The sequence below is a fragment of the Salmo salar genome, chromosome 10 (assembly GCF_965601325.2).
Source record: "Salmo salar chromosome 10, fSalSal1, whole genome shotgun sequence".
Taxonomy (NCBI): domain Eukaryota; kingdom Metazoa; phylum Chordata; class Actinopteri; order Salmoniformes; family Salmonidae; genus Salmo; species Salmo salar.
The window spans coordinates 25,937,822-25,963,839 of NC_138300.1; the positions used below are offsets into that span (position 1 = coordinate 25,937,822).

The window sequence follows — 26,018 nt, forward strand, 5'->3', positions numbered from 1 at the left end:
CAACTGTTGAGGAAGAAGTATATTCAGTTGTAAGTGAACATTTAAGAACACAGTACTATGCTTTCTTGAATATATTCACTGATGGATCTAAGGACCCTTAAACAGCGAGGACAGGTGCAGCTTTTAGCGTTCCTTAGTTTAAGGTGGCAGTGACAAAAAGAGCAACGGATAATTTATCGGTTTACACAAGGGTGTTGCTGGCCATACTCTTGGCTGCAGAGTGGGTGGAGGAGGTGAGGCCAGACAGGGTAGTTATCTGCTCTGACTCCTGTGCATCACTGATGAGCTTAAATTAATGTGTGTCTCAGAGCAAACAGTATGTATTGTATGAGGTTTTTCAGTGCTTGTATAGGGTGAGACATGGGGGTATTTGTCATGTTCTTCTGGGTACCAGCTCATGCGGGAGAAGAGGGGAATGAAGAGATGGATATTCTCGCCAAGCAGGCTTTTAAACATCCTAATGTTGAGATGGAATTGTCAATCAGTAAAGCAGAAGCCAAGTGGTTAATAAAAACAGTGTTTAAAAAACAAGGGAAAGAGTTGTGGAAAAGAGAGGGAAAGTGAAGACACCTGTATAAGACTCAGGAAAGGTGGTGGGCAGGGAGGTCCTCAGGTCGAGAGAGAAGGGGGAAAGTATAATCACAAGGCTGAGACTGGGTCACAAGACTCCATAGTACATTGAAATTGGTAGGAAAACATCATAAGGGGAGGTGTGATCATTGTCAGGAGGTGATGGAGACAGTGTAAAATGTTATATTTCAGTGCCAGCAATATGGGAGGGAAAGGGAGAAAATGTTATTAGTTGAAGAGCCAATGTTAATTGAACTGCTGGGGAAATCTTCAGGGGATGTAGTATTTAATTATGTATTTTGTTTCCTTAGGGAGACGAGAATATTAGGTAGGATTTAGTCCTTCCCTGTCTCTGGTGCACACTCCAGTCCAGTTGATGGCGGTAATGCACCATAAAGTTGGTTGTCAACTGCCATATAAAATCCACAAGACAGTAAAAGCACCCCGGCCCCCTGGTTCAGAGGCTGATCAGATCAGTAATCAGAGGATTTATCTAGCTAGCTAACTAACTAGAAGCTAGCTGAATCTGAGGCCACATATTTTCCTGTTGCCTGTTAGGTAGCTACTTAGCATTCTGGGGATACATATAACTAGCTAGCTAGCATAGCTACGTAGCTAGCCTACATAGTTAGAAGCTAGCAGGCTAACTTAGCATAGCAATCCACATCCATGTAATGGCAGCAAACTTGAAAGACAAGGAAGCTTATCAAAGACTAAACTTTCTATATCAGGTACGTTTTATTGATTTCTAGTACTTTATATTTTGCTAACTGATTTGCACAGATAGTGGTTTCATGTGATATTGATTTCTTGCAGGCTGCACACTGTGTTTTGTCTCAAACCCCTGAGAATGTGGAATTGGCTCGTTTTTACTGCTTCACTCAGAAGACCATTGCAAAACGTTTGGTGTTGAGACAGTGAGTAGACCATAACAATACTCATCAAAACTCTTGTAAGAAAAAAATATGCGCTTACATTTGCATCAATAAAGGTTGCAACTTTCATGTCACGTTAAGAATACATGACAGAAATGATCAGTTCGAAACATGTCTGCTAAAATGATGACAACTAGGGCATGACTAGAATGTTATTGACATCTTTTATAGAGACCCCTCAGTGAAAAGAGCATTATGTAAGAAGTGCTGCTCTTTGCTGGTCCCAGGAGTAACTGCCACAGCCAGACAGAGAAGTAAGTATATAACTAAATAGATGGCTCATCAGACACCTAATCAAAGCCAAAACATTTTTCAAGCTATTTAATTGTCATTCTAGTCCTTCTCAGTACAAACACAGATGAAAACAGTTATGCTTGTATCTAGCAGTTGGAGACATTTGTATCTCATGATGAGATTTTGAAAGTACTGAGTGAGAGTCCAATGTCATTACATGTAACCCATGCTTTATTCTCTTAAGGGACTAAGTACAGAAACCGCATGACTGTGCTGCAATGTCTCAGCTGTGGACAGAGCAAGAGGTTCCTTAACAATCCGGAGCATCGCCTGTGGGTGGACCAGCCTGAGGCTCAGCTGGAGAACCAATCACAGCCAGGTGAGGTTACCCTGAGACAACTCAACTACATTACAGTTATGGTTCATATTAGTGAGGCGCGGGACAACTAAGTACCGTCATGCATATGTGAATTAAGAGTTTTGAGTAGTCTGACTGCGTGTCGGATGCCTTCTCTGATTTCCGCAGATGGTCTTGTATGCATGGCACCGGTATAAATTGCATGTTGGCTATGTGGGGAAAGATAATATATTTATTATTTCCAACGCAGGTGTATTAAAATTCAGCTTCACATTTGTTACATTTTCATCTCAAAAGTTAGCTTTTTCTTTATGCCACTTTTCATCCATCTCAGAGGGAGGCCATGCTGTTTAACATTTGTCCTTTCTGTTTTGTAGAACAAGGTCACTCCACTAAAGAGTTGCAGAAGGAGAAAGCTGATGGACCCGTAACTCAGAAATCCTCTACAGGGCCTTCCTCTACCCAGCACCAGGTGTCTCCATCAAAGCCCAAAACCTGAGCCCTGTGGCCTTGGTAGCCTAGTCACAACTGGACATAGCTTATTTGTGTGGTATTGACACATATTTTCAACAATTTCATAAGAAAATTTTATATGAGCATATTTTCTTTTTTTTGCTGTGTTTTTTTTAACTGCTGACAACCTATTAGCATTACATCAGTGTTATTTCTGTAATGGATTATAATTGTAATTGTTTGAGGTTGGTAAAAATGCAAAAAAAAGGGATGGATTGAGTTTTGTGTATACCTCAACTTGTTCACAATGTACAGTAAGTTCAGGAACGACAACCAATGTTAAATGTTTAATACACATGATTATTTAAAATAGTTATTTTCAATTGATGTATTACTTCTGAAAGAACACAAGTTGTACATGAGATATAAAATTGTATCATACATGGACAGATCTTATTATTCTATAGCCCACCCCTTTTTGTCAGTCTAACCTAAGGAGAGAATCAGCTGTTGAATATAGTGCTCAGTGCATAATGAAACATCCCAATCAGAACAAACTTGAGCATTGCATTCCTAATGCACTCTTCGGTCTGTTATTGCCTCAGCTGAGGTGGATGATTTTTATATTCTTTCACTTTCTTTTATCTCCCTCCCCCTTTGGCACCCGGAAGCGGGTTTTCTGGGAATACAGCAGGTTCTTGGTAAAAATCCTGGGAATGTGGCCCATGTACAGGAGAAGGGCAAGGGTCATTCCTGAAAAGAGGATATCTGTATTACCAGCTTGATAAGCAATTTGCCTCATTGTCAAGGATAAAGACTTTTTTATCAGGTGTTTGTATGTAACAAAAATGTTGTTTGACTTACCAAAAATGGGCCCAAGCCAGTAGACCACTGAGTACTCCGTAAAGGTGAACCCGGGACAGTAGAAGGTAAGGCCATAGGCCAGGGAGGGGTTCAGGAAAGCCATGGTATAATTACTGGCTGAAATACAAAGAAGACGAGTTCTCCGATCATGAACTTATTAATGCAGCGATCATCTGCAAAAACAGAAAACAGCATATAGGCCTATGCAACTTTAATGATCTCTTTACTGAAATCTCTAAGTTAGAGGCATGATTGTCATCATGGGCTACTTACCTGAATGGGAGAAGTAGGTGAGCACAGCTGCAACGAGAGGAACCCGAATTAGCGCAGAGCGACGTTTCAGGCTGAGGTATATCAGATAAAAGATGAATGCACACACACACTCAGAAAAGACCCCCTGCACCAGGGAGACACGCAGGGCTGTGCTGCACTCCCTTGACATCAGGTTCTTAATCATGTGCATGTCATTAAGCTCCAGGGCCCAGTAGTAGCCAGCCCCAAGCAGGGCCAGGTGTGCCCCCAGGAACTGAGCAGCCAGAGCCAGCAGAGTGGGCAGAGTATGGGTCTCCAGCAGCAGGAAATTCATCAGAGTCAGGGAGGGGTTTCCAGTGGCTCCGGCACAGATCACACCATGGGTCAGCAGCACTAAAAACAGTATGGTTAGAGTCACGTCCGGACCCAGTCCTCCTGCCCACTCGCCCACCTCTTTAATGGTCTGCACCTCCAACCAGCATGCCACCAGCACAAACGAGGCTGGAAACTCTGCTGCAACGCTCAAATGAGGCCATTTTCTGAAAAGGATTCTAAAGGCTGCACCAAACACCACAACAGTGAGAAAGTAACCAAGGGAGACATTGAGTCCAGACATAGTTAGGTTCACAGATGATACTACACCTTGCTGGTTCTGCTCACACAATGTATGACTTGTTGCTCCGTTTGCTGTCTGTGTGATTGTGACAACGTGGCACATGGAGAAGCGTTTTTCTTATCACAGAAACACCAGCTTTTCATCCCACACCACCTGCCAAAATACACACTTCCCTTCTCAAGGTCAGGGAAGTGGCTTTGCCCCATTGATAAGGGCAAAGGACTACCATAACTTAAACCAAATATGTAGTTTATTGACACCAAGAAAAAAAGTATTGTTACCTGGTCTGATCCCACTAAAGAATATATCTTACTTTGATTCAGTTTCTCCTCTTCTTACCTATGTGTATTACTCTCAGGCCCAGACTCTAGGCAACTAGATCGGAACATCGAACATTTAGTAGAGACTGTATTGGTTGACTGATGAATGTACAGTATCAGTAAGCTTACTTTATTTTCTTGGACCACTGATGCGGCATTCTCACATGAAATTGGCTTAGCTATTCCATAAAGAAGTATATTTATTGAATCTTATTTATTTAGCTATTTATTCTGCCATATGTCAATCTATGTTCATATGTCAATCTATGTTCCTAATTTAGCAGACCAATGTAGACACACCTATCCAGAGCGACTTACAATATAGTGAGTGCATACATTTTCATACTTTTTGTACTGTTCAGTCTAATCCTCCTTAACCCTTGTCTAACCCTGTACTTACAGGAATAATTGCATTTTAATATAAGGGCAACGTTAAGGTCCGTGCTATCTGGGACCAGGGGTGGAATAAGTGCTCAATTGTCATACTTGAGTAGAAGTAAAGATACTGTAATAGAAAATGACTCAAGTAAAAGTGATAGCCACCCAGTAAATTACTACTCGAGTAAAAGTCTAAAAGTATTTGGTTTTAAATGTACTTAAGTATCAAAAGTACATGGAATTGCTAAAATGTACTTAAGTATCAACAGTAAAAGTATAAGTATAAACCATTTCAAATTCCTTATATTAAGCAAACCAGATGGCACGGTTTTCTTGTTTTTTACATTTACGGATAGCCAGGGGCACACTGCAACACTCAGACACCATTTACAAACGAAACATTTGTGTTTAGTGAGTCCTCCAGATCAGAGGCAGTAAGGATGACCAGAGATGTTCTCTTGATAGGTGTGTGAATTGGACCATTTTCCTGTCAAAATGTAACGAGTACAAAGTACATTATTTTCTTTAAGAATGTAGTGAAGTAAAAGTCAAAGTTGGCAAAAACAAGAATAGAAAGTAGAGATACCCCCAAAAAACTGCTTAAGTAGTACTTTAAGGTAGTTTTACTTAAGTACTTTACACCACTGCTGGGACCCTACAGTACCCATTAAAGTTGACATTTAAAATGGTTACGGTCAGTGTTATGGTTAAGGTTAGGAACCTCCCAATGATCCCGGACAACTCTGACGGTAATGTTAAGGCGTGTAACTAAAAATGACTGATTTGCCCACCTTGGGAAATAAAATTGTCCCAAATATTTGGAAGCGTTTGTAATTCAGGCCATTCCAACTTTATAATGGGGGGGTACTATAAACGTTCGAGCCTCGTTGGCGCAGTAGGCAGCGCGTCAGTCTCATAATCTGAAGGTCGTGAGTTCGAGCCTCACACGGGGCAGATGTTTTGCATAGCTCTGCTACTGGCTTTATTTGAGATGTCAATTTACCTATGAATGCGAACACAAGTTAATACGTCGATGATTAAGACATCAGTCCTTCAAGTTACAGCATGGCATGACTGCTTTTACAACGCATATTCCACTTAAGACCACATGGTGGGCGCAGTGTTCCATTTTAGATAAACCCCTGCAGGCTGGACATGCATATATACAGTGCATTCGAAAACTATTCAGACTTTTAAATAAAAATTGATTAAATATTTTTTTCCTTCATCACTCTACACACAATACCCCATAATGACAAAGCAAGAACAGGTTTTTATACATTTTTGCAAAAAATATAATAAAATAACAGGTGCATCCTGTTTCCATTAATCATCCTTGAGATGTTTCTACAACTTCATTGGAGTCTACCTGTGGTAAATTCAATTGATGGATATGATTTGGAAAGGCACACACCTCTCTATATAAGGTCTCACAGTTGACAGTGCAAGTCAGAGCAAAAACCAGGCCACGAAGTTGAAGAAATTGTCCTTAGAGCTCTGAGACAGGATGGTTTTGTGGCACAGATGTGGGGAATGGTACCAACAAATTTCTGCAGCGTTGAAAGGCCCAAAGAACACAGTGGCCTCCATCATTCTTAAATTGAAGAAGTTTAGAACCACCAAGACTTCCTAGAGCTGGCCACCCGGCCAAAATGAGCAATCGGGGGAGAAGGGCCTTGATGGAAGCCACTCCCCAGTAAAAGACACATGATAGTCGCTTGGAGTTTGACAAAAGTCACCTAAAGACTCTCAGATCATGAGAAAAAAGATTCTCTGGTCTGATGAAACCAAGATTGAACTCTTTGGCCTGAATGCCAAGCTTCACGTGTGGAGGAAACCTGGGCTCATCCCTATGGTAAAGCATGGTGGTGGCAGCCTCATGCTGTGGGGATGTTTTTCAGCGGCAGGGACTGGGAGACTAGTCAGGATTGAGGCAAAGACGAACAGAGCAAAGTACAGAGAGATCCTTGATGAAAACCTGCTCCAGTGCGCTCAGGACCTCAGACTGGGACGAAGGTTCACCTTCCAACAAGACAAAGACCCTAAGCACACAGCCAAGACAATGCAGGAGAGGCTTCGGGACAAGTGTCTGAATGTCCTTGAGTGGCCCAGCCAGAGCCCGGACTTGAACCTGATCGAACATCTCTGGAGAGACCTGAAAATAGCTGTGCAGCGACGCTCCCCATCCAACCTGAGACAGCTTGAGAGGATCTGCAGAGAAGAATGGGAGAAACTCCCCAAATACAGGTGTGCCAAGCTTGTAGCGTCATACCCAAGAAGACTTAAGGCTGTAATTGCTGCAAAAGGTGCTTCAACAAAGTACTGAGCAAAGGGTCTGAAATACTTATGTAAATGTAATATTTCAATTTTTTATTTGTAATAAATTTGCATACATTTCTAAAAACCTGGTGCTATGTGGTATTGTGTGTAGATTGACGAGGGGGAAAAAAACAATTGAATACATTTTAGAATAAGGCTGTAATGTAACAAAATGTGTTAAAGTCTAGGGGTCTGAATACTTTCCGAATGCAATGTATACTGAATAAAAATATAAATGAAACATGTAAAGTGTTGGTACCACTTTGAGGTGACATAAAAGATTCCAGAAATTTCCCCAAATTCTAAAAAACGTATTTCTCTCAAATGCACACATTTGTTTACATCCCTGTTATTGAGCATCTCCTTTGCCAAGATACCTGACAGGTGTGGCATATCAAGAAGCTGATTAAACAGCATGATCATTACACAGGTGCACCTTGTACTTGGGACAATAAAAAGCCACTTTAAAATGTGCAATTTTGCCACACAACACAATGCCACAGAATTCTCAAGTTTTGAGGTAGCATGCAATTGGCATGCTGACTGCAGGAATGTTCACCAGAGCTATTGCCAGATAATTGAATGTTAATTTCTCTACCATAAGCCACCTCCAACATCATTTTAGAGAATTTGGCAGTACATCTAGCTGGCCTCACAACCGCAGACCACGTGTAACAACGCCAGCCCTGGACCTCCACATCTGACTTCTTCACCTGTGGGATTGTTTGAGACCAGCCACTCAGACAGCTGATGAAACTGAGGAGTATTTCTGTTTGAAATAAAGCCCTTTTGTGGGGGAAAAACTCATTCTGATTAGCTGGACCTGGCTTCCCAGTGGGTGGGCCTGGCCCCCAATTGGGTGGGCCTTTGCCCTCCCAGCCTCTGCCCAATTGTTTTAAATGATCGCACAATGATTTGCCAAAACCTAAGAACAAAGAACCCAATAGGCCTACAGTGCCTTCAGAAAGCATTCACACCCCTTGACTTTTTCCACATTTTGTTGTGTTACAAAGTGGGATTAAAATCGAATAAATTGTCATTTTTTGTTAACAATCTTTTTTACATTAATGGAAAATAAAACACTAATATATTTTTATTAGGTTATTATTCAACCCCCTGAGTCACTACATGTTAGAATCACCTTTGGCAGTGATTACAGCTGTGAGTCTTTCTGGGTAAATCTCTAAGAGTTTTTCAAACCTGGATTGTACAATATTTTCAAAATTATTCAAGCTCTATCAAGTTGGTTGTTGATCATTGCTGGACAGCCATTTTCAAGTCTTGCCATAGATCGCCAAGCCTATTTAAGTCTAAACTGTAACTAGCCCCCTCAGGAACATTCAATGTGGTCTTGGTAAGTAACTCCAGTGTGTGTTTGGCGTCACGTTTTAGGTTACTGTCCTGCTGAAAGGTGGACTTGTTTCCCGGTGTCTGTTGGAAAGCAGACTGAACCAGGTTTTTCTCTAGGACTTTGCCTGTGCTTAGCTTTATTCCTTTTATTTTTATCCTAAAAAAGCTCCCTAGTCCTTGCCGATGACAAGCATACCCATAACATGATGCAGCCACTACCAATTCTTGAAAATATGAAGAGTTGTACTCAGTGATGTGTTGTACTGGATTTGTCCCAGACATAATTCTTTGTATTTAGGACAAAAAGTACATTTCTTTGCCAATTGTTTTGCATTATTACTTTAGTGCCTTATTACAAACAGGATGCATGTTTTTGAATATTTTTTTTCTGTACAGGCTTCCTTCTTTTCAGTCTGTCATCTAGGTTAGTATTGTGGAGTAACTACAATGTTGTTGATGCATCCTCAGTTTTCTCCTATCACAGACATTTAACTCGGTAACTGTTTTAAAGTCACCATTGGCTTCATGGTGAAATCCCTGAGCGGTTTCCTTCTTCTCCGTTAACTGGGTTAGGAAGAACTCTTGTATCTTTGTAGTGACTGTTAGGAAGAACTCTTGTATCTTTGTAGTGACTGGGTGTATTGATACACCATCCAAAGTGTAATTAATAACTTCCCCATACTCAAAGGGATATTCAATGTCTGTTTTTTTATTTTTACCCATCTACCAATAGGTGCACTTCTTTTCGAAGAATTGGAAAACCTCTCTAGTCTTTGTCGTTGAATCTGTGCTTGAAATTCACTGCGCGACTGAGGGACCTTACAGATATTTTGTTTAATTAAAAATATATATATGTATTTAACTTTATTTAATTGTATGTGTGGGGTACAGAGATGGGGTAGTCATTCAAAAATCATGTTAACACCATTGTTGCACACAGAGTTAATCCATGCAATTTATTATGTGACTTGCTAAGCACATCTTTACTCCTAACTCTATTTAGGCTTGCCATAACAAAGGAGTTGAATTCTTATTGACTCGAGATTTCAGATTTTCATTTGTTTTTCATTTGTAACAATTTCTGAAAACAATTCACTTTGACATTATTGGTTATTGTGTGTTGATCAGTGACACAAAATCAAAATCTAATCAATATTAAATTCAGGCTGGAACACAACAACAAGTGTGAAAAGTCAAGGGGTGTGAATACTTTCTGAAGAAACGAATATGCTTTCTTTTTGCTGTCTTGTTTGTGATGTTTCAGACCGAGCATTTCAATAGTGTAGGTTGGTTTGCACGATGTGTATGTGTGCGTGTCTGATATTCAGAGAGAGAGAGCGAGAGAATGCGCAGCTGTAACCTACCAAAGAACGGTGTTGCACATTCTGAATCACATGGATTTTAAGTGGATAGCCTACTTAGAGTGGGTACGTCGTGCGCTCTATTGAACAGACCCAAGAATGTGACATTTTAACAGATCGATGCAGTTGATAAGGACAGCGAATTTGTTTTGGGATTGTATTTGGCTACTTTTAGCCTATTAGGCTACTTTTACAAACGGCCATACCACTGCCAGGATACCTTCATAGTCTATCTGATTGAAATGTTGCAATGTTCCGAAGGATACTCCAACGCGTTGACTTTTGGTTGATTTGGGTAACAGTTGTACTATTTGGAGCTTCTGGTGCAGGAGCGCACAGTTGCCATGAGGTTAAAACGGCTTTCCAATTGCGCCAGATCGGCTCGTTGAAATGGGTCCCCGAGGCACCTGGAACAGGTTAGTGCGCACTTGATCTAGCAGGTTCTAACACATGTTGTGTCCAGGAGCCAGATTCCCGCCGCTTGTGCACCTGTGCGTGTCGTGCACCCGTTTCCTTTCCATTATTTTCCTTAAGGTATTGATACATCAAAATCATAGAAATGTACACATGGTTTACATTAATGTTAAGTGTCATTTAGCCTGTTCATTTTTTAGAAAAAATGAAGTTCATACTCATGTAAAAGCTTACACATGGTTCCCTGTGCTGTGAATAGGACAAATACACATAGTGAACAATGACGTATAGGCTATCTTCATTGGTAGTGACAGCATTAATGCGCTCTTAGGATCGTTCACATTGTCAAAACTCGCACAAATGCATTGCAAGCTTACTCAAGTTTTCTGTCTGATACTGAAATTACATTTCCTTTCCACATTAGTGCATGTCATCCTCACTGATCTGAATCTCTTTTTCGGCTGCATCAGACAGAGATATGCCAATGAAAATGTTATAGGTTAGGTGATGGATGGCAAAATGAGGCAAAACTGTGACAAAGATTCAAGAGAAAGATTCAAGCAAAACTGCCTAGCAAGTAGGCCTAATAGTTCATGCTTTCTCTTTGTGTGTAGACCATAATTCCAAGAACTGGACGTGAGTCCCAAGGGTCCCAATCTCTTATTTTTTTGCTTTTCAAATGCTGAGCTTATTATATGGATGCAATGGCCATAACTGTCATAATCAATAACATTGCAGTTATATCAGCTCATAATTTGGCAAACACCAAAAAAGCATTCACACAATTTCAACCAATGTTCAATAATTGTTTATTAAAGGTGTATAAACTAAACACCTACTGAACAGATTATAAACAACTTGAATGTTAGAAGCCCCTTCATAAATATTTTTAAGTATATCTTAATATGAAGTGTGAGTCAAAACCATTTTGCAATTTAGTTTGGAAATAGTATCATAATCAAATATCCCATTATAACCAAATAAATACACAAATGCACAGACAAATGCTCCCTGTCTCTCTCTCTGTCTCTCTCTCCTCGTCTGTATTGGTCAGATCAAGTGACCTGAGCCTAGGGGCCACAATAACTGAGCTGCATGTTGTGTGTGATCATCTACAGTACATATACAGGTCATTAGGTTTAATAGACTGCTTGTCCTGCTCCAGCATCATGGCTATACTTCATACTTCGCCTTTTATGGGGTAGAAACTTGTTGTTTTGCATATCTATTTCATGTTGTCTCAATGGCACACGTAGATAAAAGAAAAAAAGGAAAATTGGGCCCTCTGGTTTGATTAATATAAGGAATTTGAAATAATTTTGATACTTAAGTATATTTAAAACCAAATACTTTTAGACTTTTACTTTTAGTATTTTACTGGGTGACTTTCACTTTTACTTGAGTCCTTTTCTATTAAGGTATCTTTACTTTCACTCAAGTATGACAATTGGGTACTATTTCTACAACCAATAGAAAGTCTACACCTAAAACTTTTGAAATGTTTTGTTGCATTACAAAGTGGGATTTAAATAGATTTCATTGTAATGTTTTGTCATTGATTTATTCCATAATGTCCAAAAAATATTCAAGATAAATATTCCAAATACACAAAATATTCCATAATGTCAAAGTGAAAAGAAAATTCTACACATTTTTACAAAGTAATAAAACTTGAATAACAAAAATATAGTATTGCACAGGTATTCACCCCCTTTGTTTAGGCAAGCCTAAATTAGTTCAGAAGTAAAATTTGGCTTAACAAATCACATAATAAGTTATATGGATTCAGTCTGTGTGAAATAATTATTTTTTAATGACTACCTGTTCCTCTGTCCCCCGTACATGCAACATCTGTAAGGTCCCTCAGTCAAGTATTGAATTTCAAGCACAGATTCAAATTCAAAAACCTGGGAGCTTTTCGAAAAAGCCTCAGTGATTGGTAGATGGGTAACAATAGCAAATCAGACATTGAATATTAGGGCTCCTGAGTGGTGCAGCTTTCTAAGGCAAAGCATCTCAATGCTAGAGGCACTACAGACCCTGGTTCAATCCTGGGCTGTATTACATCCGGCTGTGTTCGGGAGTCCCATAGGGCAGCGCACAATTGGCCAAGCATTGTCTGGGGTAGGGTTTGACCAGGCTGTCATTGAAAATAAAAATGTGTTGTTATCTGACTTGACTAGTTAAAAATAATGTTGTATCTTTAAGCATGGTCAAGTTAATAATTATACTGTGGATGATGTATTAAACCACTCAGACACAAAAAAAGATGCAGTTGTCCTTCTGAACTGAGCTTGAGGACAGGAAGAAAACTACTTAGAGATGTCATCATGAGGCCATTGGTGATTTTAAACAGCTACAGAGTTCAATGGCCTAAATGACAGAGTGAAAAGAAGAATACAAATATACAGAATAAGTGCAAGGCACTAAAGTAATACTGCAAAAAAAAAACAAGGCAAAGGAATACACTTTTTGGTCTAAATGCAAATCCTTATGTTTGGGGAAATTCCAACACTCTTTATTTTCAAGCATAGGGAGTTTTTCAGGATGGAGCTAAGCACAGGCAAAATTCAGTTAAGCACCTGCTTCAGTCTACTTTACACCAGAGACTGGAGAGGAATTCACCTTTCAGCAGGACAATGACCTACAACACAAAGCAAAATCTACACTGGAGTTGCTTACCAAGAAGAGTGTTCCTGAGTGGCCAAGTTAATTTTTTTACCTAAATATGCTTGAAAATCTATGGCAAGACTTGAAAATGGTTGTCTTGCCATGATCCCTAACACTTTAACAGAGGTTGAAGAATTTAAAAAAGAATAAATAGCAAATATTGCACAATACAGATGTGCAAAGCTCTTATAAGACTTACCCAAGAAGACTCACAGCTGTAATTGCTGCCAAATGGGTTTCTAACATGTATGAGGGGGAATACTTATCCAATCAAGGTATATTTGTGTTTTATTTTTCATGAATTTTTCTTCTACTTACATAGTATTTTGTGTACATCATTGACATACAATTAAGAAAATAAAATATAAAGAAATCCTATCGGGGTTGTAGACTTTATACAATGCTCAAAAAAATAAAGGGAACACTTAAACAACACAATGTAACTCCAAGTCAATCACACTTCTGTGAAATCAAACTGTCCACTTAGGAAGCAACACTGATTGACAATAAATGTCACATGCTGTTGTGCAAATGGAATAGACAACAGGTGGAAATTATAGGCAATTAGCAAGACACCCCCAATAAAGGAGTGGTTCTGCAGGTGGTGACCACAGACCACTTCTCAGTTCCTATGCTTCCTGGCTGATGTTTTGGTCACTTTTGAATGCTGGCGGTGCTTTCACTCTAGTGGTAGCATGAAACGGAGTCTACAACCCACACAAGTGGCTCAGGTAGTGCAGCTCATCCAGGATGGCACATCAATGCGAGCTGTGGCAAGAAGGTTTGCTGTGTCTGTCAGCGTAGTGTCCAGAGCATGGAGGCGCTACCAGGAGACAGGCCAGTACATCAGGAGATGTGGAGGAGGCCGTAGGAGGGCAACAACCCAGCAGCAGGACCGCTACCTCCGCCTTTGTGCAAGGAGGAGCAGGAGGAGCACTGCCAGAGCCCTGCAAAATGACCTCCAGCAGGCCACAAATGTGCATGTGTCTGCTCAAACGGTCAGAAACAGACTCCATGAGGGTGGTATGAGGGCCCGACGTCCACAGGTGGGGGTTGTGCTTACAGCCCAACACCGTGCAGGACATTTGGCATTTGCCAGAGAACACCAAGATTGGCAAATTCGACACTGGCGCCCTGTGCTCTTCACAGATGAAAGCAGGTTCACACTGAGGACATGTGACAGACGTGACAGAGTCTGGAGACGCCGTGGAGAACGTTCTGCTGCCTGCAACATCCTCCAGCATGACCGGTTTGGTGGTGGGTCAGTCATGGTGTGGGGTGGCATTTCTTTGGGGGGCCGCACAGCCCTCCATGTGCTCGCCAGATGTAGCCTGACTGCCATTAGATACCGAGATGAGATCCTCAGACCCCTTGTGAGACCATATGCTGGTGCGGTTGGCCCTGGGTTCCTCATAATGCAAGACAATGCTAGACCTCATGTGGCTGGAGTGTGTCAGCAGTTCCTACAAGAGGAAGGCATTGATGCTATGGACTGGCCCGCCCGTTCCCCAGACCTGAATCCAATTGAGCACATCTGGGACATCATGTCTCGTTCTATCCACCAACGCCACGTTGCACCACAGACTGTCCAGGAGTTGGCGGCTGCTTTAGTCCAGGTCTGGGAGGAGATCCCTCAGGAGACCATCCGCCACCTCATCAGGAGCATGCCCAGGCGTTGTAGGGAGGTCATACAGGCACGTGGAGGCCACACACACTACTGAGCCTCATTTTGACTTGTTTTAAGGACATTACATCAAAGTTGGATCAGCCTGTAGTGTGGTTTTCCACTTTAATTTTGAGTGTGACTCCAAATCCAGACCTCCATGGGTTGATAAATTGGATTTCCATTGATTATTTTTGTGTTATTTTGTTGTCAGCACATTCAACTATGTAAAGAAAAACGTATTTAAGAAGATTATTTCTTTCATTCAGATCTAGGATGTGTTATTTTAGTGTTCCCTTTATTTTTTTGAGCAGTGTATATGCACTGTATATTCATGTGTGGTATTGTATGATCACTGTGCCTTTTGGAAGGTACCTCAGTGTTTAACTGATTTATTTCAGTCTTAATAAGCCCCCTGTTCCTGTGTCCCTCTGCAGTGTCTATCACTTGCGCTGTGGTATTTTAATGTACAGTGCATGCATAACATCTTGTCCTTTGGGGAAAGTGTCACAGACACTGAATCCAGCCACAGCAATGCATTCTGGGACAAATGAGGGCTGACTCCAACAGCTGAGGAGACACTGGGCTTTGTCTGTTAGCACCCAGAGCCCCTTTCCTTTCTCTGCAGTCTGCCCTCTGCCTTATTAAAGGTCACACACATTGTTTGCATAAGTTGGGTAGAAAGTTTAGCAGGTAGAGGAAGCACAGAAAATAGAATGAGATGCTCGTATTCATTTAGAGGGTAATCACATTGAGGGATGGGTGGATGGGTGGGTTGTGGAAGATGTTATTCACCACTGTGCTGCCGATGTCCAGTAGTGTAGGGCATGTTGTGGTGGTAGTGGGGATTGGGAAGAGGCCTGCTTTTCCCCATCTCGTGATCCCAATCAGCTGTTCTTCAGCTTGGTTTACAGTAGCTTGTCAATGTCAGATTCCTCACACAGGAGACGAGTACGGTAATCATGAATCCTCACGCTTACACTGCCTCTCAACCCCCTCTCAGGAGCTTGCTGTGAATATGTATTACATCGCTCAGCTCACCTCCAATTCTGTACTCATAAGTGGGATTGAAAGATATGTGAGATTTACTGTTTACTGTTTAAGACTTACTTTTAAGTAATATGAAGATGCAGTGGTTGTATTGGGGGCTTCTGAGCCTGAGAAAAGCCATACTTGCGAGGGCCAGACAGACATTGCTATTTCACACAAATGTGATAACATTTTGATACTTGAACAACAGAACATCCAGTGCATGTAAGTCTACGTCACCTGTCATCAGTCACATGATTGATTTGTTCACACAATGCTGCCATGATTGACACGTCCAATGATTTAGGCCTGGTTGAGTTTTTAAGCATGTTAACTCTGGTGAGTTTAAACTCAGCTGCATCGCTTCGTTTCCTTCTGCATCTTCCTCTCTCTGCACCGTTGGAGCACTTGTATATGGACTTTGATTCAGCAAGGTCTGGCCGGATAGCCAAAGTCTATTTCTGAAGCTCTTTCTCTCTCTCGTTCCTGGCTCCACTTTCACAGGCTGGTGTATTAGTTTCATATGGGAGATCAAGCTGATGGTGAGCCAGCCCGGGGGGGGGGGGGGGGGGGGGGGGTAGTGGGGAGGTGAGCGAGGACATCGGCTAGAGGGGCTAAGCGGTGCCAGGGTCATCCTGGACCTCATCCAAATGAGATTGTATTAGGGGACTCTTTGCTAACTCAAAGGGAACTTGAATACAGTATACACTGACTGTACAAAACATTAGGAACACCTTCCTAACATTGAGTTGCATCCCTTTTTGCCCTCAGGGTATGGACTCTACAAGGTGTCGAAAGTATTCCACAGGGATGCTTCCCACAGTTGTGTCAAGTTGGTTGGGTGTCCTTTGGGTGGGTGACCATTCTTGATACAGACGGGAAACTGTTCAGCGTGAAAAACCCAGCAGCGTTGAACTTCATGACAAACTCAAACCAGTGCGCTTGGCACCTACTACCATACCCCATCCAAAGGCATTTCAAACTTTTGCCTTGCCCAGTCACCCTCTGAATGGCACACACACACAATCCATGTCTCAATTGTCTCAAGGGTTAAAAATCCTTCTTTAAACTTTCTCCTCCCCTTCATCTACACTGATTGAAGCAGATTTAACAGGTGACATCAATAAGCGATCATAGCTTTCACCTGGATTCACCTGGTCAGTCTATGTCATGGAAAGAGTAGGTGTTCCTAATGTTTTGTACACTCAGTGTAGATGCCCATGAGAAATAAGTGTAGAGAAATAATGTGTTGGAACCATTTATTCACTATTTATTTATTAAACTATTTGAGTAAGTATTATTAATCACGTTTGGTCAAAGCTTCTAGCACACTTGAGCTATGTATTTCATTTTTACACCTCAGTTGAGGTGTGTCATGTCAAAGATAGAGTGACCGCTCTAACAATGGAAATACATTGCCTCACAGATGAGAGGCAGACGTGAGAGATGAGATCAGGTGGGACCATTCTAGCCAATGGGAGGGCAGATACTCATGTGACCAACAGACCCGTGTGACCAACAGACCATAGAGATAGATAGAGGACTCATCTCTGTATCTGTGCCATTATAACGTCTGTGACAGCGTAGGCAGTGCAATTGAGGTTATCTCGATTTTAAGGTAGTCCATTTTCTTCTTCTTCATTGGCTGATTATTCCCAGCTCATAGGAATCCCCACCCAGTTGACTACTTTAAAATGGTGAAAGACCTCAATGGCAATGTCCATGCTATCTCTATGACAACATCACAACTCCGATATATAGTACATATTTTTCAAAGTTGCTGAAATGCCACGTGCGTCCACTTATATCAGTGAATTCGTAACAACCTAACTATTAAGACACATTTTTTGTTGAACAAATTCAACACTCTCTGATTGACCTCTATACAGAAATTCCGCACTATGTGGGCTTGTTTTTATGGACAGACTTTGAGTAAAACCTCTCGCTTCGCTTCTTCCTCTCTAGTCATGCTCAGGTTTGTTGTTGTAATAAGTTTCCTCTTCTTTCCCAGATGGTGAGCTGCAGATCTGCAAGCACCCAGGCCCGTCATGTTGCACACGCAAGATGGAGGAGAGTTACCAGGCAGCAGTGCGCAGAGAGACTCTCCAGAACATCCGTTCCTACAGCTTTGAGCTCAAGTACCTCATTGTGGGCCATTCCTCTGCCTTCCAGGGTAAGGATATGGGGGCCTGTGGTACAGGGCGAGGAGAGGGGCATGGGATGATGTTAGAACTGATTCAACAAAAAATGTAATTGCTTAATGAAGTTTCTTAATGGTTAGGTTGTTACGAATTCACTGATATCCTGAGAGAGCCATGATTCACTGAGAACCACTTCAGCGGCATTTGATATTGGTTTTGTACTGTTCAATATTGGCTTTCAAAGCAAATATTTAGCCAGGCCTCACATTGAGAAAATAATAACTTGACTACTGCGCTCTGTATCTCTATCTGTCTATAGCTCTCTGTCTTTCTAGATGTCTGCGCCTGTCTCTGTCTCTGTCTCTGTCTCGCTCTCTCTCTCTCTCTCTCTCTCTCTCTCTCTCTCTCTCTCTCTCTCTCTCTCTCTCTCTCTCTATTCAGCCATGTAGAGTAGAGAATACACAGCAGGTCTTGTTCTGAACCAATGAAAGACAGGGAGTGAAAAATGTTTACATTCACTGAGTATCCCTGGAGATGTGTTAACATTTGAATCAATCTGTCTCTCTAGCGAGCTGTCCTGAATGGGAGGGAAGAATAGTGGGGTTATCCTGCTCTGCTTTTCACAGAGAGGGCTGCAGGGCGGTTGCCTGGCTACCCAAACTCCTTGCTCCTGCCAAACTCTATGCCCACCCACGGACGTTAGTTACTTCTCCGCAATGAGTCTGGATCTGAGTACCTCCCCTACTATTTCTAGAATGGAAATATATTCTAGATCGTTTGATTGGTCCCAGAAACCGATGGGTTGGGCCAGACGTTTAGAAAGTTGATACTCTGATTGGTTAGAGATCCAATCGCTGATTACTTTGTTTCGTACAATATCCCTAATTTTGATGTCAACACAAACGACTTCAATGATTGCAGTCTCAGACTGAAGTATGTAGCGAATGATAGAGCAGCGCAATAATTCAGTTTGAGTCGTCAGGCAAGCTGGGTGGCTGGTCCCTGGCTTCTCAGAAAGGGAGTCTGAAAGACAGATGATGTCAGTGAGGGATGTGGACAGTGTCCTCTGAGGATGCCTGCCGGGTCACTGCTCACTGGGCTTTCAGCAGTGGGTTTGCTGAGGTAACCTGATCTAATTGGCTTCTAGAATAAGGAATCTCAGTACAACAAACATTTCACTCAAAGCATTATCATAGCAGTTTACATTTATGTGTTTATGTGTTGACATTTATTTTTGTTTCGTGTCTGTTTCTGTGGATGTATGCTGTGTGTACAATGTGTTTAAGCACCTCAAACCTTATGCAGTTGGAGTTCAGAGGAAGTACACTCGGAAATGTTAATATTTGCATATTTTGCTGTCATTCTGTATCACTTTCAGATGTGATCATTAGCCTTTTTCTGTACTTCTTAATGTGTATATAATGTTCGCAGAATTTTGTTTACCGCTGTATTCCCTCTCTACTGAGTACTTCTTTAAACGCTACCCTCTGGTCCCCCTGACATCTGCTTCATTTCATCTTCTCCTCTCAAGCCTCTTACAAATTGGTCTCTGGGAAAAGATCTAAGGTCCTGCCATCCACTTGTGAGAAATATGTGATGGACACTAATGGTTACAAATGAGATTAATGAGTTACATCTGAACCTCATTTTGACCAGGCTCAGAATGAGCCATAACACCCAATGACCATTCAGCAGCCTAAATAAGCTTGAGTTAAATTAGGCTTTAGGCTGTTGCAGGGCCTATGCAGGTCTGTACCCCTACACTCCATGCCCACCACCAAAGACTACACATTTACCCAAGTACCTAAGCACTACTTGTTGAAACCCTCAGAGGTTAGAGTAGATTGGACAGACTGACTGACACAACCCTGCCAGGCGGTGCAGAGACATGACACTGATCTTGCCATTTAGAACCTGCCAAGCTCAAACTTATGACCAGGGTGTGTCTTGGCCCAATGTGGGTGTTGGGGGTGGGAATGGGGTCCAGGCGGGGCATATGGGGTCAGCACTGCAGAGACCTAGGATATCCCCTTCAATCTGTCCCATTAAGGAGCCTGTAGCATGACTGGACGACATGGCCAGGACAGGAATCAGGATAGCAGTCTTGGCACTCAGTAGTCAGTTATGGTGCTTGATGACCTGCATGCCCTCCTGTCCAGGTTGCTGGTCTGACCCTATCACAGATGAGCATGGGCTCATCACATGATTCCTGAGTAATCCCTGCCCTGTCACTCGATGCCCCTGTGTTTTGGACACCGTTGCTAGGATAGGATAAGTCCACATAGGGAAAAGAGTTGGAGATCCCTGATTCAGTGCACCTGGTTTTGCCCCTCCCCCCGCCCTATGTCCAACATAGGGTTAAGATCCCCAGCTTCCGTCCAGGAACCTGGAGGTGCGAACCAGTATCACATTTACAGCTCGGTCGTTCCCACACCCGATTTGCCGCGCTGTGTGTGTGTGTGTGTATGTGTGTGTTTGTGTGAATATACAGTATATATATGTTCCTGCATTGGTGTGTCATTGAAAGCCTGTCACTGTCTCTGTAACTCTATATTGGCAGTTGCAGCGTGGCTTAACCTTCTTGACAGGCTCTTGTGGAACTGATTTGCACACATAATTGGAAACACATGTGGGTGAAACTGAGAAGACTGAGGACGAGTCCGTCCTGACATGAGACTACAGTTGTAGGTTGTCGTCTGTCTGTGTAAAGGGCACCCAGAGGCACCCCACGGAAATGGTTTGTGTCCCACACATGGGAATGTATGAACCAGCCCTCTTGTAGGAAACACTCAAGAATGCAGATAGAGCATGGTCAAATTATTTATCATAGTACATTTCAAATACTGTTTTTGTGTGTCTGTAAATCAGGAAAAAAACAACCACAATTTCACAACCTTTAAACTTTCATATGTCTGTGATGATCAGTGAATTGTTTCTTGAAGTTAGGATGATATGAGTAGCACCTCTGATCCTACCTCTGTCTCCATCTCAGTCTCCAGTTTGCTACATATCCAGGTGCTCTGGTGTCAGAGTATGGGGTATACCCGTGGCCATGAGTCCAAGCTGGTCACACAGGGATACATTTGGCCCTGGAAACTGTAGACTGCCTGCCAGTCATCTGTGTCTTGCTGGGTCCCTTTGATTCCAGTCAGCTCCTAGGTTATATGAGCCAGCAGTAGACATATTAGAGAGAGAGGCCCTCCAAAGCAGCTTGACTGGCTTGCCGGGGACAGGACAGTACCCCTGCTACACCCTGGAACAATGTTCCAGAACCTCCATTTCAGTTTTAGGCTGTGTACTCATCCCATTTAACCAAATTATCCAAAGCTGGGTTGTTGAGATGTTGGAAATGAAGAAAAAAAAAAAAAACGTCAATTTCAAAAACAGGGTTTGGGTTTAGTATGGCCAATTGTACAATAGAATAGTACAGAGTCAGTCAGGGTATGCGTATGAGCTGTAAATGGTAAAGGGCTAATTAGTGTCCCTACTGGCCTCCCTCTGTATGTACAGGATGTTTTCATTAGGGTCTCTTCTCAGTCTTCAGCCTGCAGCTGCTCTCCAGCTCTTTCTTTTCCCACAGTTTGAGTAAATACTTCCTATCAACCTGGGAAACATCACAGCCCAATAAACCTGGGCTATGCTCATAGACTGTGACTATTCTGGTCATGAGTGGGACATTCTCTGACAGTGACTGGCTTTGTGCATGGAGGATTTGCCTATACATTGTAAGAGGGTGGTGCAAGTCTTCTCAAGTTGGTTTTATTGACAGTAGAAAATTAGATTCCACTGAACTGCAATAGTTGTATCTTTTCCAACCCATGACATGGTACTCCTTAGTGTTGCTCACTCAACTGTCTTGTTGTGTATATCATTAAGGAAGGAGGTATTGGCACTGTTCTGTCATTGAAGACTGAGATGCAGCTGAACGGTTCACTTGATATTGATGAAAATACCCGGGGGAAAATGTAGACAGTCTGCACTTTAACTTCATAGTCATTGTTTGATTTCAAATCCAAACTTTTGTAATATAGAGCCCCAAAAAATAAACAAGGGTTAACTGTCACAATAATTACAGAGGGCACTGTAATTCATATCATAGGTCTAGTAGTACCGTAGAGCTCTTTTTACTTGCACACAATATAGCTGGACCACCCAATCCTGTCCCTAGGGGTCCACAGCACTGCAGCGCCCCAACACAACACACCCCACTCAGCTTTACGATCTTAGTGAAACATTCATTATTGGTTTCAGGTGTGATAGGCCAAGGCCAGAGTGTCAACCAACAGTACGGCAGACTCCCAGGGCCAGGACTGAGCAGCCCAGCAGCTAGGGATTGCCCACAATAGGTATCTCCCCTGACGTGGGCATGTTTTCAATATAGACTCCTTTTGTCATACAGTATTCCATATAAGGCATCCAGACCTTATGAAAATTGCACAGTATACCTGTAATCTTGTAATATATCAAATCTAGTGATACATAACTTGACATTTCTGCCATTCATTGTGATATTGTGGAAGGATAACCAACCTAATTAATAATTCAAAACTAAATCTAGAATCGGCTTCTTATTTCCAACAAAGCATCCTTCACTCATGCTGCCAAACATACCCTCGTAAAACTGACTATCCTACCGATCCTTGACTTCGGCGATGTCATTTATAAAATAGCCTCCAACACTCTACTCAGCAAATTGGATGCAGTCTATCACAGTGCAATCCGTTTTGTCACCAAAGCTCCATATTCTACCCACCACTGCGACCTGTATGCTCTTGTTGGCTGGCCCTAGCTTCATATTCGTCGCCAAACCGACTGGCTCCAGGTCATCTATAAGTCTTTGCTATTATCTCAGCTCACTGGTCACCATAGCAGCACCCACCCGTAGGACATGCTCCAGCAGGTATATTTCACTGGTCACCCCCAAAGCCTATTCCTCATTTGGCCGCTTTTCCTTCCAGTTCTCTGCTGCCAATGACTGGAACGAATTGCAAAAATCACTGAAGCTGGAGACTCATATCTCCCTCACTAACTTTAAGCATCAGCTGTCAGAGCAGCTCACTGATGATCACTGCACCTGTACAAAACCCATCTGTAAATAGCCCATCCAACTACCTCATCCCCATATTGTTATTATTATATATTTTTTTGCTCCTTTGTATCTCTACTTGCACATTCATCTTCTACACATCTATCACTCCAGTGTTTAATTGCTAAATTGTAATTTCTTCGCCACTACGGCCGATATATTGCCTTACTTCCCTAATCTTACCTCAATTGCACACACTGTATATAGATTTTCTTTTTCCTATTGTATTATTGACTGTATGTTTGTTTAATCCATGTGGAACTCTGTGTTGTTGTTTGTGTCGCACTGCTTTGCTTTATCTTGGCCAGGTCGCAGTTGTAAATGAGAACTTGTTCTCAACTGGCCAACCTGGTTAAATAAAGGTGAAATAAAAAAAAAAAAATAAACCTTCCAATTAATGGAAATGTGTTTGTTAGCAGCTATAAATGATTGGTTAAACAGTTTCTTCTGATAACAGTCTCCAGTATCAACATTCCCAAGCAAACAAAAACAGGGAGAAGGGAGAATCTGCAGACATGCTGAGATAAAATAACATACACTTTTCCAGAATTCAGCCAGCCTTCACAAGAGAATAACATATTGAAACATGTTGCCTTTTGTGTTTTATACCGCTAGCAGAGGAAGGACATTCCTGAGTGCATGATATTCAGTTTCACTGGCATATAGTACGTTCTATGGATAGTCTTAAACTCAAGTAATTTATGTCTGAGATCATATGAACATGACTGTGCATTCAAACATACACTATAAATACAAAAGTATGTGGACACCCCTTCAAATTAGTGGATTTGGCTATTTCAGCCACACCCATTGCTGACAGGTGTATATAATCGAGCACACAGCCATGCAATCTCCTTAGACAAACATTGTCAGTAGAATGGCCTTACTGAAGAGCTTAATGACTTTCACCGTGGCACCGTCATAGGATGCCACCTTTCCAACTAGTCAGTGCGTCAAATTCCTGCCCTGCTAGAGCTGCCCCGGTCAACTGTAAGTGTTGTTATTGTGAAGTGGAAACGTTGAGGACCAACAACGGCTCAGCCATAAAGTAGTAGGCCACACAAGCTCACAGAACGGAACTGCTGAATGCTGAAGTGCGTCTGTCCTCAGTTGCAACACTCACTACTAGTTCCAAACTGCCTCTGGAAGCAACGTCAGCACAATAACTGTTCGTCGGGTGCTTCATGAAATGGGTTTCCGCACACAAGCCTAAGTTCACCATGTGCAATGCCAAGCTTCGGCTGGAGTGGTGTAAAGCTCGCAGCCATTGGTCTCTGGAGCAGTGGAAACCTGCTCAGATAATGCATGACAAAGAAATACCTTGTTGTACATTTCTACATTAAATTATCCAAGAATATAATCAATGGTTCAATAATTAAAATGACCATTATTCCCAGATTCCAGACTGTAGCATACTCATCAAACCAAGATGGAACTTTGTATCCATTCACTGATTGTTATAATATACTGCAAAATTTACCTGAGCTCTGTAGACTGATCTTCCTTGGCTGTCTGACCTTGCAGGGACACCTTTCACCATCTGATCCTTCTAAGACATGATGAGCATAGTGTTGTGTACTGACTGTGCACCATGACAGTGAAGCCTAACAGATATGTTTTTACTGTGTCAGTGTGAAAAGTAGAGAATTAGCTAGGGAAACTGACAGATCAATAATGTTACGTTGCTATACTGACTGTGATTGGGGCAAAATAATATCTGAAGTTAGCCAACTTTTGGCTAGCTTTATTGGTACATCAACTGGCAAAAAACGAATTAAGTTAATTTACTTATGTTGATAATGAACAAAACAAAGGCAATTTCAGAATGTGGGAGGGTCATGTCCCCCGTCCCCAGTGAATGTTGTGCCCCTGGGGTAAAGGGTTAGGTTCAATTGTTTGGTCCCCACAAGGTTGGTAAAACCGACGTGTGTGTGTGTGTGTGTGTGTGTGTGTGTGTTGTGTGAGCGTGCGTGGATGTGTCTTTGTTTAATAGATGGGACACATACTGTTAATGTCTATAAGTGTGTGAGATGTGTAGGTGTCTAATGTCTGAGTATGTATAATGTGTCATTCTCTCCTATGAGTATGTGTGTGGGAGGGTGAAAGTCCATCAGTGAATGTAGTTCTCTCTGTGGAGCTTTTGAACATTAGAAACCCTTTTCCCTGGCTTCCCATCTGCGTTCCAATTGCTCGTTACTCAATGGGAAATATCTGGCAAACGGAGCATTATAGCAGCTTTCGAAGTGGTCATCCCATTCCTGACAAGCCAGTTTTACTAACTCCATTAGTAGTAATGTATTGCATTGACAGTGTTTGCTGTTAAGCGTACTTCATCTATTTAATTGTATTTGTTGAGCTTGAGTACTTTGAGTACGTACTTGTGCATTCTAAGAAGTTAAATAACAGTGCTGATGATGACACCAAACAAACATTTTTGTGTGTGTAAATCTAAATGTCCTCGGCGTCATGTCAGTACAATCTGTTAATTCAGACAAGTATTCATTCTCCGTAACCCCCCCCCCCCCCCCCCCCCCCCCCACTTCTTGCAGTTCCACCTGTTGGTCTCCCTCCTCCACCCCCTCATCCCCTCCACCCTCTCTTTTCTAAACCCCTAATCCTGGGAAGCTGGATTAGGGGTTTGGGGTCAAATGCTTTACAGGAGAAGGTTACCCTTTTCACAGTGCTGGAATGGTTTGCTTGGGCGCTGCTGTCGAGTTTGCAGTCAAGCCAGTAAAAGTGAGAATGTGACTTGGTGAAATGTAGGAAATGTAAAATGGGCTTCAGTATGACAGATAAGAACGCATGCAGCCAGACGTTCTACATTTTGATCAGTGTTGTCAAAAAAGGTTATGAAACTGTAATGACCGATGGCCTGATTAGAGGCAGTGGGTGCTGAGGGGCTAAGGGGTGGAGATGGTATGTCCTCTCTGGTCTTAAAAAAGGTTGTATAATCTGTGATCATGTCTCTGTAACGGCATACCTGGCCTGGGAACCTCACGCTTCAC

General features: G+C 42.1%; 3 protein-coding genes and 1 non-coding gene across 4 annotated transcripts in view; 3 read left to right on the top strand and 1 right to left on the bottom strand.

Annotated features, from left to right (window-relative positions):
* The first annotated feature begins 1,012 nt into the window (after positions 1-1,012).
* Positions 1,013-2,996, top strand: rpp21 (ribonuclease P subunit p21). The gene is given in 5 exon segments (NM_001140586.2): positions 1,013-1,301; positions 1,387-1,487; positions 1,677-1,759; positions 1,984-2,118; positions 2,475-2,996. Coding segments are annotated over 5 exon segments (498 nt in total). The 5' UTR covers positions 1,013-1,244; the 3' UTR covers positions 2,597-2,996.
* Positions 2,885-4,365, bottom strand: aqp12 (aquaporin 12). The gene is made up of 3 exons (XM_014216569.3): positions 3,688-4,365; positions 3,415-3,531; positions 2,885-3,303 (listed from the first exon to the last, which is right to left on the bottom strand). The coding sequence occupies exons 1-3, from the start codon at positions 4,280-4,282 to the stop codon at positions 3,182-3,184; spliced, it is 834 nt and encodes a 277-aa protein (XP_014072044.2). The 5' UTR covers positions 4,283-4,365; the 3' UTR covers positions 2,885-3,181.
* A 1,496-nt stretch (positions 4,366-5,861) lies between these two features.
* trnam-cau (transfer RNA methionine (anticodon CAU)) lies at positions 5,862-5,934 on the top strand. Its single transcript has one exon. It is a non-coding gene; the product is annotated as a tRNA-Met (tRNA).
* Positions 5,935-9,932: 3,998 nt separating this feature from the next.
* Positions 9,933-26,018, top strand: part of gpc5b (glypican 5b) — a 74,979-nt gene continuing 58,893 nt past the window's right edge. The window contains exons 1-2 of the mRNA XM_014216570.3: positions 9,933-10,426; positions 17,798-17,959. Coding sequence (XP_014072045.1) covers positions 10,261-10,426; positions 17,798-17,959 — 328 coding nt within the window. The 5' untranslated portion in view covers positions 9,933-10,260. The remainder of the gene's footprint in view (positions 10,427-17,797; positions 17,960-26,018) is intronic.

Coding starts and splice junctions, on each gene's coding strand:
- aqp12 (XM_014216569.3), bottom strand. CDS start 4,282: ATGTCTGGACTCAATGTCTCCCTTGGTTACTTTCTCACTGTTGTGGTG. Junction 3,532..3,687: donor CACCTACTTCTCCCATTCAG/GTAAGTAGCCCA, acceptor TTTGTATTTCAG/CCAGTAATTATACCATGGCT. Junction 3,304..3,414: donor CTGGCTTGGGCCCATTTTTG/GTAAGTCAAACA, acceptor TCCTCTTTTCAG/GAATGACCCTTGCCCTTCTC.